General features: G+C 37.0%; 1 protein-coding gene across 1 annotated transcript; it reads left to right on the top strand.

The window, feature by feature from the left end:
* The first annotated feature begins 9118 nt into the window (after positions 1-9118).
* LOC126008585 (ARL14 effector protein-like) lies at positions 9119-14525 on the top strand. The gene is made up of 2 exons (XM_049772850.1): positions 9119-9231; positions 14011-14525. Exons 1-2 carry the CDS (start codon positions 9119-9121, stop codon positions 14471-14473), a joined length of 576 nt encoding a protein of 191 aa, XP_049628807.1. The 3' UTR covers positions 14474-14525.
* The last annotated feature ends 550 nt before the right edge of the window (positions 14526-15075 follow it).

Below are 15075 nucleotides of genomic sequence, written 5' to 3'. Positions count from 1 at the left end.
CAATACATGAAGTCTCTTAAACTGTAGGAACCAAATTGCCAACTTTTACCACCCAAGGCTGAGGAAATACTGTCTTATTAATTCCATTGAAATCCTTTGAATGAAACTTTCATTGAAATGTATTGTTAACGTACTTAACTGTAACTGCAGTCCTTGGAGCTATAGTTTCCTCTAAAGTGAGCTGGTGCTTAACCACTCGGGCAATAGTGCACTTCTTTGAACTGTACCAGGAGTCAGAATCCCACCTTATAACTCTTTGAGCTGATAATCAAGGGTCGCTTATTTCTTCCATTGTAATCCTTGAAAGCTCCACGGAAATTCATTGCAAATGCACTTCTAGAGAGACGTTTTCCCCAGTTTTCTTTAAGAAGGATGATCCTCCTTTAAGAAGAATGTTGCCACTCTGGCAGTATATATATATAGTTCTTTTAACTGTACCAGGAGCCAAAGTTTTACCTTCTGCCTCCTACGGCTGAAGAAACTAAGATTTCTTATTTCTTCCATGGAAATCCACTAAGGTCTTTATTGAAATCATTGACAGAAACATTTCCATATAGCCTCAGTTTTCTTTAAGGTGTAAGCTGGAGCTTAGCCACTGGCAGGAAACACATTCCCTTGACCATTTCTAGAAGTCAGTCTTCTAGAAGACTCACCACCTTCTGCCTTCTATGGCTGAGAAATTAGGGCCACTTATTTCATCCAGTGAAAGAAACTTTTCATTGAAATGTACTGCAAATGCACTTCCCTAAATCTGTGGTCTTCTCTAAGAAAGAGTGAACTGGAGCCACTTAGCCACTTAACTTAGCCAGTCTGGTAGAAGATGCAGTTTCTTGAGCTGTTTTAGGAGCCAGATCCCCAACCCACTTTTGGCTAAGGAACTAGGATCACTTACTCCTTTCATTGAAAAAAAAAATCCACTGAAACCCATTGTCAACTCACTTTCCTATTAGTTCAGTGGAACTAATAAAAGCTGGAACTTAGCTACTGTGGAAGAATATGTAGTTCCTTGAACTGTACTAGCAATCAGACTGTCCACCTTCTGTCTCCTACAACTGAGGACCTAGGGTAATTTATTCCTGATACTGAAATTTATTGAAACTTCCAATAAAATTAATTAGCAAATTTTGGTCTGTTTGGGGGTCACACTTGGTGATATTCAGGGGTTACTTCTGGCTCTGTACTCAGGAATTACTCTTGAGGGTGCTCAGGAGGTCATATGGGATGTGTCTGAGTACAAGTGAGGTGCCTACCTGCTGTACTATCTCTCAGGTCTGAGTAAACACATTTTTTTCTAATACTGAAGCTTTCTCTGAAGATGACTGAATGGGAGCTTAGCTATTCTAGTAGGAGACACAGTTACTTAGACTGCACTAGGAATCAGACTCCCCAACTTCTGCCTTCTATGACTGAGGAACTGGAGTGACTTATTCCTTCCACTAAAATCCAAAAAAATCTCCACTGAAATCTACTAGAAATGTATTTTCCTAGAACCACAGGGTTCTTTTGTAATTTCTCTCCTTTAATTTCTCATATGATTTTTTCTTATTTTATTTTTATTTATTTATTATTTTGGGCCACACCTGTTGACACTCATGGGTTACTCCTGGCTATGTGCTCAAAAATCGCTCCTGGCTTGAGGGACCATATGGGACAACAGGGGATCAAATCGCAGACTGGCCTAGGTTAGTGAGTACAAGGCAAATGTCCTACTGCTTGTGCCACTGCTCCAGCCCCTCATATGATTTTTTTCTATATTTTCTTCCTGAGTCCAGTTAAAGATTTGTCATCTTATTTATTGTTTCAAAATTTATTCTTTTGATGTTGGAAGTTGGGTTTTGTTTTCTGAAGAATTCAGTCAATATGTATCTTTTTATGTGGGGATTTATTTTATTAACATTCAGAGATATTGTGTTGCCTTTTTTCTATGTGGTATTTGGTCTTTTGGCAATTAGATATTTTTTAGTCTTGGTTTTTTGTTTGTTTGTTTGTTTATTTTTTGACAAGGGCACATTTGGCAGTCTTCAGGGCTTACTCTTGGGTCTGCATTCAGTGAGATAGGGAATTGAACCTGGGTAGGTTGTGTGCAAATCAAGTGTCCTACCCATTGTGCTATTGCTATTTCTCCCATCTATAATATTAATGGTTCAGATTGAGTGAATTTATGCAGTAAGAGAGGTTTCTAGTTGTTTTAAATAGTAGGCACTGCTAAAGTGTCCCCGTCATACATACAAACTCAGGATCCTGAGCCGAAGTGGGTTGAGATGATGCTGAGGTTTTAGGTCCTTCTGGGAGTGGAATGTGCACTCAGGCTGTCAGGGAGCAGAGTCTGGCTGATTTTATGCTAGTAAGGAGACACAATAGGAGTTCCCTTGCAGATTGGCAAGGACTTCAGTTTGCCTCCTTTTTCCTTTTCTTCCTAAAATTGTGACTTGTTTGATACTAGTTATGTAGGGTCTGGTAAAGGATGAATGAATTGTTTGCCTAGAGTTAGGACTCAATAATTATCTCTCTGCACCTTCAGGGCCTAGGAATTTTGATATGGAATTTACCAGTGCTTCTGTCAGCAAGGTTAGGAGGTCACTAAAATGCACCCTCTGGCAATTATGGCCCTTGCATACATCATATAGCTCCTTGGGCCTTATTCCAGTGATGTCAATGTAGGTTCTTGGGACAAACGAGCTTGATGTTTTATGCATCTTTCCTTTTAGATCTCCAGGGTAAAGTGTCAAACCGTGGAAGTCTGTTCTGGCTCTCTACTTGTTCAATGAAGTGATTCTTTCTGCTGTCTTCTCCCTGGATTATGTTCCCTTGTCCATTTCTGTTAAAAATTCTCTTCATCAAGGTTTTAGGTTTGTGTCTTATATTAGGCAATTTTTGGTACCTTATTATGGGGTGAAAAAAACACAAGTTCTTTTTACTTAGCCTTGTGTCCACTGATTGGGAATTTTGGAAAAGTCACAAGTAACTTTATATTTCAAAACTAGTATGACAAAGTTATTCTCATATCACCTTAGAAAGAGAAATAATACCTAATGTGTTTGCTAACACTGAAAAGCAATAATACCTTTGAGAAGACCCTTAATGATATATTAAATATAGATCCAGTGATTCTCTGAATATACATACTTGATTAACATGATCAAGTGATAGCTGGGGGCCAACTATATCTTATAGGAAAGAAATTAGTACTATTGACTTAGAAATAGGTTTAAAAATTGATGATGAGTTGGTCATTCTGTATTTAACTAATTCTTTAGAATTCCCAGAAATTAGTTTCAAGGAACATACATAGTAAGTGAAAATATAGCAACTAATGGAGATGATTTTTCAGTGAATTTATTTGAATTTCCTGTTTTAGGCACATTTATATTACATTTATATATATTATATATTTATATTATATATATTTAGGTATCTTTATAATAAATTGTAGCCTACATGATAACTTTATAAAATTTATCATAAAATTATAAAATTGATCATCTAGGCCTTAAAATGCTACAAGCATAAACGTACTATTTGAGTCTACAATTTAATGAGTTTAATTTGAGTTTACAATTTATCTGCTGAGTGTAAAATCTACATCTGCATTTTTTGTATTCTGCAGAAAGATATGCCTAATTTTTGGGAAGAACACACAATTGAGCAATCAATTAGAGTTTTATAAGTTTTATTTGTTTGTCTTTTGGTGCTTAGGATTTGCTCCTGGTCTTTGCTCTAGGCTCAGTCCTTCTTACTTGGCCTGGAGGAACAACACATGGGGTGCTGGAAATTGAACCCAGTTCAGTTGTACGCAAGGAAAGTGCCCTATTTAAGATAGTGTCCTATCTTTCCAGCCCTGAGTTTGATAGGTTCTTAAAAGTGATTTTTGCTTTCCAAAAGGGAAAAGTTACTTTGATCAGAAATTGAATAAATTGATATCTATTATTTACTCTATAACAACAAAATATAGAAATATATTTTATGAACTTTATTAAGTTATTTTAATTGTCTTCTGTAGATTTAATATGCTTTTAAAAAGGTTAACATATCTGGTATATTAATTGTGGAATATTTTATGAACATTGTTTTTTGCATGTTAAAATAGAAAATATTACTAATCTACTATTATTATGTATAGCAAATATATTGGTATAAATGAGTTACTTAACATCCACAGTCTTGATATTTCTGCTCTGTAGTTTAAATGAGTTGTTGATGGAAAAATAGCTTGTGCATTGAGATGAAGGCTACTGAAGGCTGCTGCTGAATGCCAGGAATCTGCCACTAGATGGCATTAGTAACTCTCTTCTCTACAGTAGCACAGCCATAACCATCATTCCAGATTATATGTTAAATAGCCCAGAGGAGTAAAATCACACCTAGTTGAAAGTCATTGCTAAATTAAAGATTACTTACCTTTATATCTAAACCCTGCCATTAATTAGCCCTTTGTTCAGCAAGCACTTTTTTTGAAAGACATTGGCTCAATGCCTTTAAAATTTGCGTAAGTTTTTTTTTTTTTATGAATTTATCATTAGTTCACAGTACTATAAAATTTCAGGAGTACTCTTTGCATCTGTGTATGTGTATAAGCCTCGTTGTATCCTACACCAAAGTTCTAATCCTATCATAATATCTAAATGAGCCCCCACCTACATATTACTTCTCATTCCTTATCCTTTTGGCTTCAATGTAAAGACTGCTTGCTGTAGGGGCTGGTGCGGTGGTGCAAGGGGCAAGGCATCTATCTGCCTTGCCTTCGCTAGCATAGGACAGACTGTGGTTCGATCCCCCAGCCTCCCATATGGTCCCCTAAGCCAGAAATGATTTCTGAGCGCATAGCCAGGAGTAACCCCTGAGTGTCAGCAGGTGTGCCCCCCCCAAAAAAAAGACTGCTTGCTATAGTAGCCAATGCTTCTTAAAACTACACATATACAATTACAATTCATTTTAATGTTGGCATCTAATAAGTCCAATTTGATGAGCCTATAAATACTTTGTGATTAAGGGTTGTATAAATTGAAGCTTTTTATTGCATTTTTACTGGTTTACAGTGTTGTTCCTTTTACCTCAGACTCATCTTTCCCTTTATTTCTCTCTATCCTGATCCTTAATTTACTGTAACCTAGAACCAAGAGTTTGTTTCACTTGAGTACCTAATGTTCCCTTGCCATGTTATTTTATAACCACAGGTAAGTGAATGTATTTGAAATTCTTCCTCTGACTTACTTCACTTAAATTGATATCCTCCAGTTCCATCCAAGTTTCAGTGAATTGCATGATCTCATCATTCCTTGTGGTTGCATAGTTTTCCATTGTGAATATATGCTGCATCGTTACAATCCATTCATTTGTCATTGGACACTTGGGTTGATTCCATATCATAGACATTATACTCTATGCTGCAATAAATGGTTGGTGTGCTTATTCTCCTTAGAATAAATGCTTTTGTATATTGGAGGTAGATAACATGTTAATCGAGAAAGCTCCATCATCCCTTTTTGAAACAAATACAAACTTTCTCATGAAGGTAGATCAGATAACATTCTCACTAGTAATAGATGAGCTTATTTTTGCCACATCCCTGCAACACAGGTTGTTTCAAGTTTTTATGATATATATTTATTAGTATGTGATGTTATCTTAATTTGAATATCCTTGACAAGCAGTAGTGATGGACATTTTTTTTTTTAATATTTCTAGGGACAATCTAATGAAATCAAATAGCATCTTGACTCTGGAGGTGGGGGCTAAGGTTGTGACTCTGTTGAGCTAAAGTTACCATAGCCTTTGTTGGATTAAACAAGCCTTATTTTTTTTCCCAATGAGTTCAAGTACAAAGCTGAGCTTAATAAAAATGTTTTCCACCTTGCACTCTAGCAGTGACGTGTCACGTGGGGTGGACCTACACGTTCCTATCAGGTTCTAACCTGGTAAGAAGACCAGAGACTGAAAACATGTTGGATAGGGATCACACCAAGAATGGCTACATTCAGCTCATGTCATGAGCAGCAACAACCACTGTGTTATGCTAAAATGCCTAAGTCTTTTTTCAGCCCAGTGAACAGGATTAATACATTAAAATCTTTGGTTTTGTAGCAAGAGTGGTAGTACAGTGGATTGGGCATTTGTTTGGATTTCCAGTGACAGGTGAGGTTTCTCAAATTTCTACATCATGTTAGTTGTTCTTTCATGCCTGAGCCTAAGCTTAGGTTTTCTAAGCCTAAAGATTGTGGCTGTGGAGGTTTGAAGGTACAATTTAATGTACATTGAAGATATAACTACATGTTGTACTATGTCTGTTAAATTCTTTGGACCTTGTATCTAATCTCATCTCCCCTTCTTAGACCAAAAAAATTCTGATGCCTTGTATATAATCTTAGTTTCCAAGTTCTTCTTGAAAGCTTAAAAAAGTATAGGATTTCATTCTGTATCCACTTTATAAGATTATCTAGAAGGATAGAATTAAGGAATATGTATGTTTTGGGGGATTAGTTATTTTGATTTTTTCTTTAATATCTTTCTTTAGAGTAAAATATATTTTATTCTGAGGTACTGAGGAAGGTGAGGAAGAGGATAAGAAAGAAAAAGAAAAAGAAAGAGAAAGAAAGAAAGGAGGGCCCGGAGAGATAGCACATCAGCGTTTGCCTTGCAAGCAGCCGATCTAGGACCTAAGGTGGTTGGTTCGAATCCTGGTGTCCCATATGGTCCCCCGTGCCTGCAAGGAGCTATTTCTGAGCAGACAGCCAGGAGTAACCTCTGAGCACCGGCGGGTGTGGCCCAAAATCAAAAACAAAAAAAAAGAAAAAAGAAAAAGAAAAAAAAGGAAAAAAAAAGAAAGAAAGAGAAAGAAAAAGAAAAGAAAAAGAAAGAAAGGAAAGAAAAAAAGAAAGAAAGAAAGAAAGAAAGAAAGAAAGAAAGAAAGAAAGAAAGAAAGAAAGAAAGAAAGAAAGAAAGAAAGAAAATAAAAGAAAGAGTAAGAAGCTCAGGGAGAGTTTAGGCTTATCCAAAGGTCGAGAGTACAGATATATACCTAGCATGAAAGTAGAAAAGTACACATATTGGAGGGAGATGAGAAAGACGTGTGCATGCAGGACCATGTGTATGGGCCAAAGGAGCACATGCATATTAGTTCTTCCTTCCTTCCTTCTTCCTTCCTTCCTTCCTTCCTTCCTTCCTTCCTTCCTTCCTTCCTTCCTTCCTTCCTTCCTTCCTTCTTCCTTCCTTCCTTCCTTCCTTCTTCCTTCCTTCCTTCTTCCTTCCTTCCTTCCTTCCTTCCTTCCTTCCTTCCTTCCTTCCTTCCTTCCTTCCTTCCTTCCTTCCTTCCTTCCTTCCTTCCTTCCTTCCTTCCTTCCGTCACTTTGCTTCTTTCTTTCCTTCTCTTTCTTTTTTCTTTCTCACTCTTTTATTTTTCTTTTCTGGTGTGCATGTTTTTTTTCTTTTTTCTTTTTTTGGTTTGCTTGTTTGTTTCAGGGTCACACCCATTCAGGGCTTACTCCAGCTCTACACTCAGGAATCACTCTTGGTGGGCTTGGTGGACCTTATGGGATGCTGTGGATAAAACTGGGTCTTCCACATGCAAAGCAAATGTCCAACTCATCTTGCTATGTCTCTGGTCTTTGTTGCTGTTTGTCTTTCTTTCTTTCTTTCTTTCTTTCTTTCTTTCTTTCTTTCTTTCTTTCTTTCTTTCTTTCTTTCTTTCTTTCTTTCTTTCTTTCTTTCTTTTTCTTTCTTTCTTTCTTTCTTTCTTTCTTTCTTTCTTTCTTTCTTTCTTTCTTTCTTCCTTCCTTCCTTCCTTCCTTCCTTCCTTCCTTCCTTCCTTCCTTCCTTCCTTCCTTCCTTTCTTTCTTTCTTTCTTTCTTTCTTTCTTTCTTTCTTTCTTTCTTTCTTTCTTTCTTTCTTTCTTTCTTTCTTTCTTTCTTTCTTCTTTCTTTCTTTCTTTCTTCTTTCTTTCTCCTTCCTTCCTTCCTTCCTTCCTTCCTTCCTTCCTTCTTTCTTTCTTTCTTTCTTTCTTTCTTTCTTTCTTTCTTTCTTTCTTTCTTTCTTTCTTTCTTTCTTTCTTTCTTTCTTTCTTTCTTTCTTTCTTTCTTTCTTTCTCTTCTCTTTCTCTTTCTTTCTTTCTTTCTTTCTTTCTTTCTTTCTTTCTTTCTTTCTTCTTTCTTTCTTTCTTTCTTTCTTTCTTTCTTTCTTTCTTTCTTTCTTTCTCTTTCTTTCTTTCTTTCTTTCTTTCTTTCTTTCTTTCTTTCTTTCTTTCTTTCTTTCTTTCTTTCTTTCTTTCTTTCTTTCTGTTTTTGGGCCACACCCGGCAGTGCTCAGGGGTTACTCCTGGCTGTCTGCTCAGAAATAGCTCCTGGCAGGCACGGGGGACCATATGGGACACCAGGATTCGAACCAACCACCTTTGGTCCTGGATTGGCTGCTTGCAAGGCAAACGCCGCTGTGCTATCTCTCCAGGCCCTTTGTTGCTTTCTTACCTGGCCAAAAATCCCATTCAATACTTGGGCTGTTTTCATTGACTCCACCATCTCCAATCACCATGTTGTAAGGAGCTAGCCAAAACCTGCTTCTCTTTTATCCTCTTATTTTCACTCTATTAAAGTTCAGCTCTAATTAACAGAAATTTGGAAACAAGATGGAATGCCTATTACTTTTTAAGAAATTGTCTAAAAATATACTGCATTTATAATTTATTATGATACCAATCAGCATATAATCTGCGTTATAAGCTCTTACTTTTTTTCTCTAGTTCTATTTAACAACCTTTTCTATTTAAGTAACAACTAGTTATACTACCATGTACAGTATTTTTGTCACTTAAATGTGAGCCAATAGCTGATTCTGTTAGAAGGATAATCACCCTCTGTTTTTGTTCATAATAAAGAAATTTGTACTAGTTTCCTTAAGTGTGTACACACATATGTAATTGGAAAAACTATAAGAAACAATGTTTTTCAGACAATAAAAATAGGGTAAGATTTTAATATCTGAGAGATAAATTTAAAGAATAATTCACTTGTTTCTTTAGTGCCTCACCTGGGGACAATTTTTGACACACTAGTGAACAGGAGTTTTAGGAGAACATAATTATTCTATTAAGTTCAAGTGACCAAAATTAAGATAAATGACAGGTAAAAAAATGATCGTGGTTATACAAATTCAGGATTTGGAAGCAGTGACTCGGTGTGAAGACTCACATCAATCACTTGGCACTGCCATGTCTGACACCACTTGGAGAGGCAAAGCCCCAAGGTAAGGATATCATTCACTGAAGAGAAAATCACATGCATTTATTCCAGTCTTGCCTATTGTTTGGTTACCTGCTGTTCATGCATTGCTAATGAGAGTTTTATGTCTTGTATTTGTCATGTATGGGGTTGCAGTTGGATGACTGGAAAGCAATAATCAAACAGATTTTGTAACCTCTGGAAGATGTACTTGCTATTAGGAATCCTAAAGAATCTGTAAACATAATAAATATTGAAAATGATAATGAAAGTTTTCTGGTTCTGCTTAAATAAATGTATAATGTTACTTTTAATATTAGTATTTAAGAATTACATAAGTTAAATATTTATACATATCCCTTGAATAAGAATAGTTGGAGGGAAATTTTAGTTGAGGGTACGAGTTAAAAGATACCAATATGATCCTATTACCTCTTGAAACAAAGCATTTCGACCTCCTTTGAGCAATGTTCCATGAAAGGAAAAAACATAGAGTAATGCCAACTGTAATAGCCTTTTTCTTGTCTCTTGTATCTAATATTGTCTACAACTAAGAAATTGATATGCATTTTGTAAAGCATGGGACTCTTTGTGCCATAAATTTTAGAGAAATGGGGAAAGCAGGTTTTCTGTATCAGATTAAGTTTAACTTTGTAGTAAAACATACATAAAATAGCATTATGTTATAAGGCTATAATAATATATAACACTATATATTTATGTATAAAGTATATATTGTATATAGTATATAATACATATTATGTTAATATATATAGCAATTCCATATCAGTATACATGCACATGAGAAAAAAATCTTGAGGATTACCTGCTTTTGTGAGTTGCGAGTGAAACACAGCTATCAGAGTTAGAACAGTATGAAGGGAAAAGAATTCCAGGGGATGTTGCAATCCTGGTTAGAGCAGAGGAGACAGGTATGCAAATTGGGAGAAAAAGAATGCACTGATTGATTTTTGGTAACACATGCCTCAAACCTATATAATATTGTAATGCAATAAAACTTCAACAAGAAGTTATTTGAAAATATACTTGGTGTTTCCAAACATTTAATTAATCTTTGGGCTTTGGGTCTTATAAGAATAACTCCTGGCAGGCATAGGGATACTGGGGATGGGACTGAACTCAGTTTGTTTTTTGGTGAGGCAAGTGCCCTACTTGCTGTACTCCAGCCCTCAAAAATATGTTTTTTCTTCATTTAAAAAAATTTAAACATCATAGTTACAAAATTGTTCATAATACAGTTCCCCTCCCACACAGATAAAATTGCTCATAATTGAGTTTATTTTAAAATTTAACCTCAAAATATTTTTAAGCAAAGCACTCTAACATAGTTTATAAAACTACTCATAATCTGATTGCCTAACCAATCTTTCTGTAGTCATAAAAACATCTCCCAAAGTTACATTTTTATAATTTGCTTATTTTAAAGCCAGAAAGCAAAATATTATATACATTTTCACCAAATATTTTTCAGACACTGATGAAATAATAAACACAATTTAAAGGAATTTACAAACCAGTAGGGGGCACATGGTAAACATGTATAACCTGGTAGGTAGCAAAACATTCACTGAAGACATAAATGCATCATTACATGAAAACTTAAATAAATATCATAATAGATATATAAGCGAAATATTTTGTTTGGTTTTGGGGCATACCCAGGAGTCCTCAGGGCCTCCTTCTGGCTCACAAATCACTCCTGGCAAGGACTATGCTTACCACTGCAGTGCTTGGGCTGATTGCATGCAAGGCAAATATCCTATCTGCTGTACTATTACTTGGATTGGAAGAATCAATATAATCAAAATGACCATTTTACCTAAACTACTATATATATTCAGTGCAATCCCTATTCAAATTTAGACAAACTTCTTCAAGAACTTAGAACAATTATAAAATTCATATGGAACCATAAAAGACCTAGGATAGCCAAATCAACACTGAAAAACAAGAAACTGGGAGGAATATCATTACCTAATTTGAAGCTCTACTACAAAGCCATAGTGATCAAAACAGCATGTTATTGGACCAAAGACAGATTTTTAGACCAATAGGTCAGAATAGAATATCCAGTGACAACCCCCCAAGCATATGGTCAACTAATCTTGACAAAGGATCCAATAATATGAACTGGAAAAAAGACAGTATCTTCAGCAAACAGTGTTGGAACAATTGGATAACTATATGTAAAGATTTAATGACTGATCTATATCTCACACCTTACACAAAAGTCAATTCAAAGTGGATTAAAGATCTTGAGATTAGACTGAAGTCCATAAAGTTCATTGAGAAAAGCATAGGTGGAACACTCCAAGGCTTGGACCTCAAAGAAGACTTCAATGACAGGATGCCAATGGCAAGAGATATAGCATCCAACATAAATAAATGGGAATATATCTAACTAAAAAGTTTCTATATTGCAAAAAGTAACACGAACTAAAATTAGAAGGCAACTGATTAGGAGAAATATTCTGCACTCAACACATCAGATAAAGAGTTGATTTCTATGATATACAAAGTACTCACAAAGTTTAACTCCACAAAACCCAAAAACCCCATCAAAAATGGGAAGAGATGAACAGGCACTTTTCAGAGGAGGAATAAAAGACACATGAAAGCATGTTCATCATCACTTATCTGTAGGGAAATCCAAATCAAGAAAACAATAAGATATCTTACACCAGTGAGGATGGCATATATCAAAAATACTTGAAACAATCTCTGTTGGCGAGGATGTAGTGATAAAGGAACTCTTCTCCATTGCTGGTGGGAATGCTGCCTGATCCAACTCCTGGGGTTCTTACTAAACTCAAAATTGAGCTACAATATGACTTATCAATCCTGCTTTTGGGTATCTATCCCTGGACATAAAACATTTATTAAAAAAATGTATGCATACTGCTATTCATAGCAGCATGCATATTAAAATCCATGAAGTATTTGTTTCTATTTATTGTTCTGATTTAAAAAAATTTTACCATAGTTGTAGCACAAAATATGTACTTAGTATGTTAATATGCTATTGTAGACTTTTTAAGAAAGTCTACATAAATAGGTTAAGAGGTAGTATTATAGAAGTCTTAAACTTATAAAGGAAATACAGGCTTCCTCATTGTCTTTTGAGATATTCTTGTGGGGGATGGAATCCAGGTCACAATTTCATCACACACCCTGGTCTTGTTGAGTTTCAGAAATGATTTGCAGCAGAAATGACTCATGTAGAGTTCTTGCATTGGAGGTCCTTCGGGAGCTGAATCTGGTATCAAGCAAAAGTCCACATTTGAGGATGAGAAGGAGGGCCAAGAGCATGAGTCAGCAGGAATGTTGGTTGTAGTTTCTTGCTGGGGATGAGATGTGGGGTTGAGTGGGTGTCCCTTCACTTGGGAGCTGGGTGATGGCTTACTGGGGGAGGAGGTTAGTCTTGATAACCTAATGGGTTAAGAACTGAGGGTAAAGAGCATTAGTAAGGTAGGATTTCAGATTGGGATTGGGGGTGAAGGGATAGTAGGATTTTTGAAAGTGGGTAGGAAGGATAATATATAGGAGGGGCTATAGGCATGGATTGTTTACATTTAGATTTGTCTCTCATAGAGGAGTCCTCTCTACATATATTCATGCCCACATAAAGACATACATTAGAGATCTATTTTTAAGGTGTTGTTAGAGGTCTGACCCAAATAGGATGGGTCTGAGCTCTTAAGGACTGGTTGAATTAAGATAAAGAATTAGCTTAGGTGTAACTTTTTTTTTTTTATTTTTTATTTTTGGTTTTTTGGGCCACACCTGGCGTTGCTCAGGGGTTACTCCTGGCTGTCTGCTCAGAAATAGCTCCTGGCAGGCACAGGGGACCATATGGGACACCAGGATTCGAACCAACCACCTTTGGTTCTGGATCGGCTGCTTGCAAGGCAAACGCCACTGTGCTATCTCTCCGGGCCCAGCTTAGGTATAGCTTAAGAAAGAGAAGATGGGAGAAAAGAATATAAGGAAGTGGAGAACAAAAAAATAGGTAAATATATTAAAAATAAATTTTAAAAATTTAATCAATTAAATAAAAAAGATTGGGTCAGTGTGTCAGAGTTGGGAGGTTTTCCCAGTTTCTAGGCATTTTGTCAGTGATGGGGTTGGCCTTGCTAAATGAAGGTTTCAGGGTGAGATAATGGTTGGAGCACTTAGGATGCACTTAGGTTTCGAGTCTGGAGTAGTAAACAATGTGTTAATGAGGCCTACCCATGTAGGAGGCTACCCTATGCAGAATTGTCCATTGTATCTTATGTATCAAAGTTTCTCTAAAGCTGGTCCTCAGGGCCACGCCTGGTAAATTTCCTGACTTCATTTTTCCTGAAAGCTGCATAGTGTTTCATTGTGTATATGTACTACAACTTCTTTAGCCATTCATCTGTTGAAGGGCATCTTGATTGTTTCCAGAGTCTGACTATTGTGAGTAGAGCTGCAATGAACACATACAGAGGGCAGGAAGTGGGCCGGAGGGAGCACCCCCCTCCGGAAGCACCTCTGAGGCGTCCTAATCCCTGACCACGCGCTGACCCATGACCCCTTGCCAGTGAACGTCCCTGTTGGCATCGGACATCGCGGGAGAGGCAACTCGGGAGGTTAACGGCCTCTGGCGCCATCCCTTGAAGTCAACCGTGTAGAGGACATTTCCTCAAGTTATCCAAAAAAATGAGCAAGCCATCAGATCAACAGAGTGAACCATCAGATCAACAGAGTGAACCATCAGATCAACAGAGTGAACCATCAGATCAACAGAGTGAACCATCAGATCAACAAGCAGTGAACCATCAGATCAACAGAGTTCCCTGCAAGAGAAGGAAACAGATGAGAATTCTCCTGAGAAAAGCTCTCAACTCAGGCAGAAGCAATCGCAAATTCAGCGACAGTTAAAAAACCTGTCATTTGAAAACCCTGGACCGCAGATGACCGACTTTGATCTTGTACCCAGAAAACTGAAAAAGAAAGCACAGATGTCAAAGAAGAATGAGTATTTTCCTGAGAAAAACAAACCCAAGAGGAAATATGACGAGAATGGCAAGCTGATCTGCAATGGCGTAGACCTGTGTGATTGTCTGGATCAGAACTGCCTGGGCTGCTTCTACCCCTGCCCCAAGTGCAACTCCATGAAGTGTGGGCCTGTTTGCCGCAACAACCGGTGCTGGGTATATGATGACATGGTTGATGAGTCCGGGGATGTCGTCAGTATCCTGCCCTTCAGTGTCCCAGAGTAGGACTGCTCCTCCACACCCCATAGCTCCCTGCTCCAACACACTCAAGTTCATGTCTTTTTCCTCTTGAGGAGTTCTGGATTGAGGGAGGGGGAAGTGCTGACCTATGTTCTCTGGAGCCCTGGAATTCTGGAGGTTTCTTTCTGTGACTTCAGATCTCTTCACTTGACCTGAAAGTATAGTTACAAATAGGTTTTTACTTCTGTTCTTGACAACTCTCTGGGCTTAGGCCTTCTATTAAGCACACTTTTCTTTACTGTTTTAAGATTTCTTAATGTAAATACTTTAAGTTAATTTGTCTTGTAACTTAGATTTTTGTGCAGTTTCTTCTCTTTATTTTTTTTTCAGGGGTTCATGATAAACTACCACCCTTGTAGTTCTCTCGCAACTGGACCATATGGTTCAGTGCAAGGGCCTGAGGACACAATAGTATTCGGAGCCATGAGGGCCCTGGGGAAGTTTGGGAGGCCATGCAGTACCAGGGTCAGGTACATATCACCTCTGTGCTATCTCTTCAGTCTCACATTTTTTAAAGTTTAAATTCACACTTGAATATTTCTAGTCTCTGAAACAAGTTTTTCTTGCAGAAAAATAAATTTGCTTAT

The sequence above is a fragment of the Suncus etruscus genome, chromosome 5, assembly GCF_024139225.1.
Source record: "Suncus etruscus isolate mSunEtr1 chromosome 5, mSunEtr1.pri.cur, whole genome shotgun sequence".
NCBI lineage: Eukaryota > Metazoa > Chordata > Mammalia > Eulipotyphla > Soricidae > Suncus > Suncus etruscus.
Note: the sequence above shows the minus strand (reverse complement) of the source record. Positions and strands in the feature narration are given on the sequence as shown.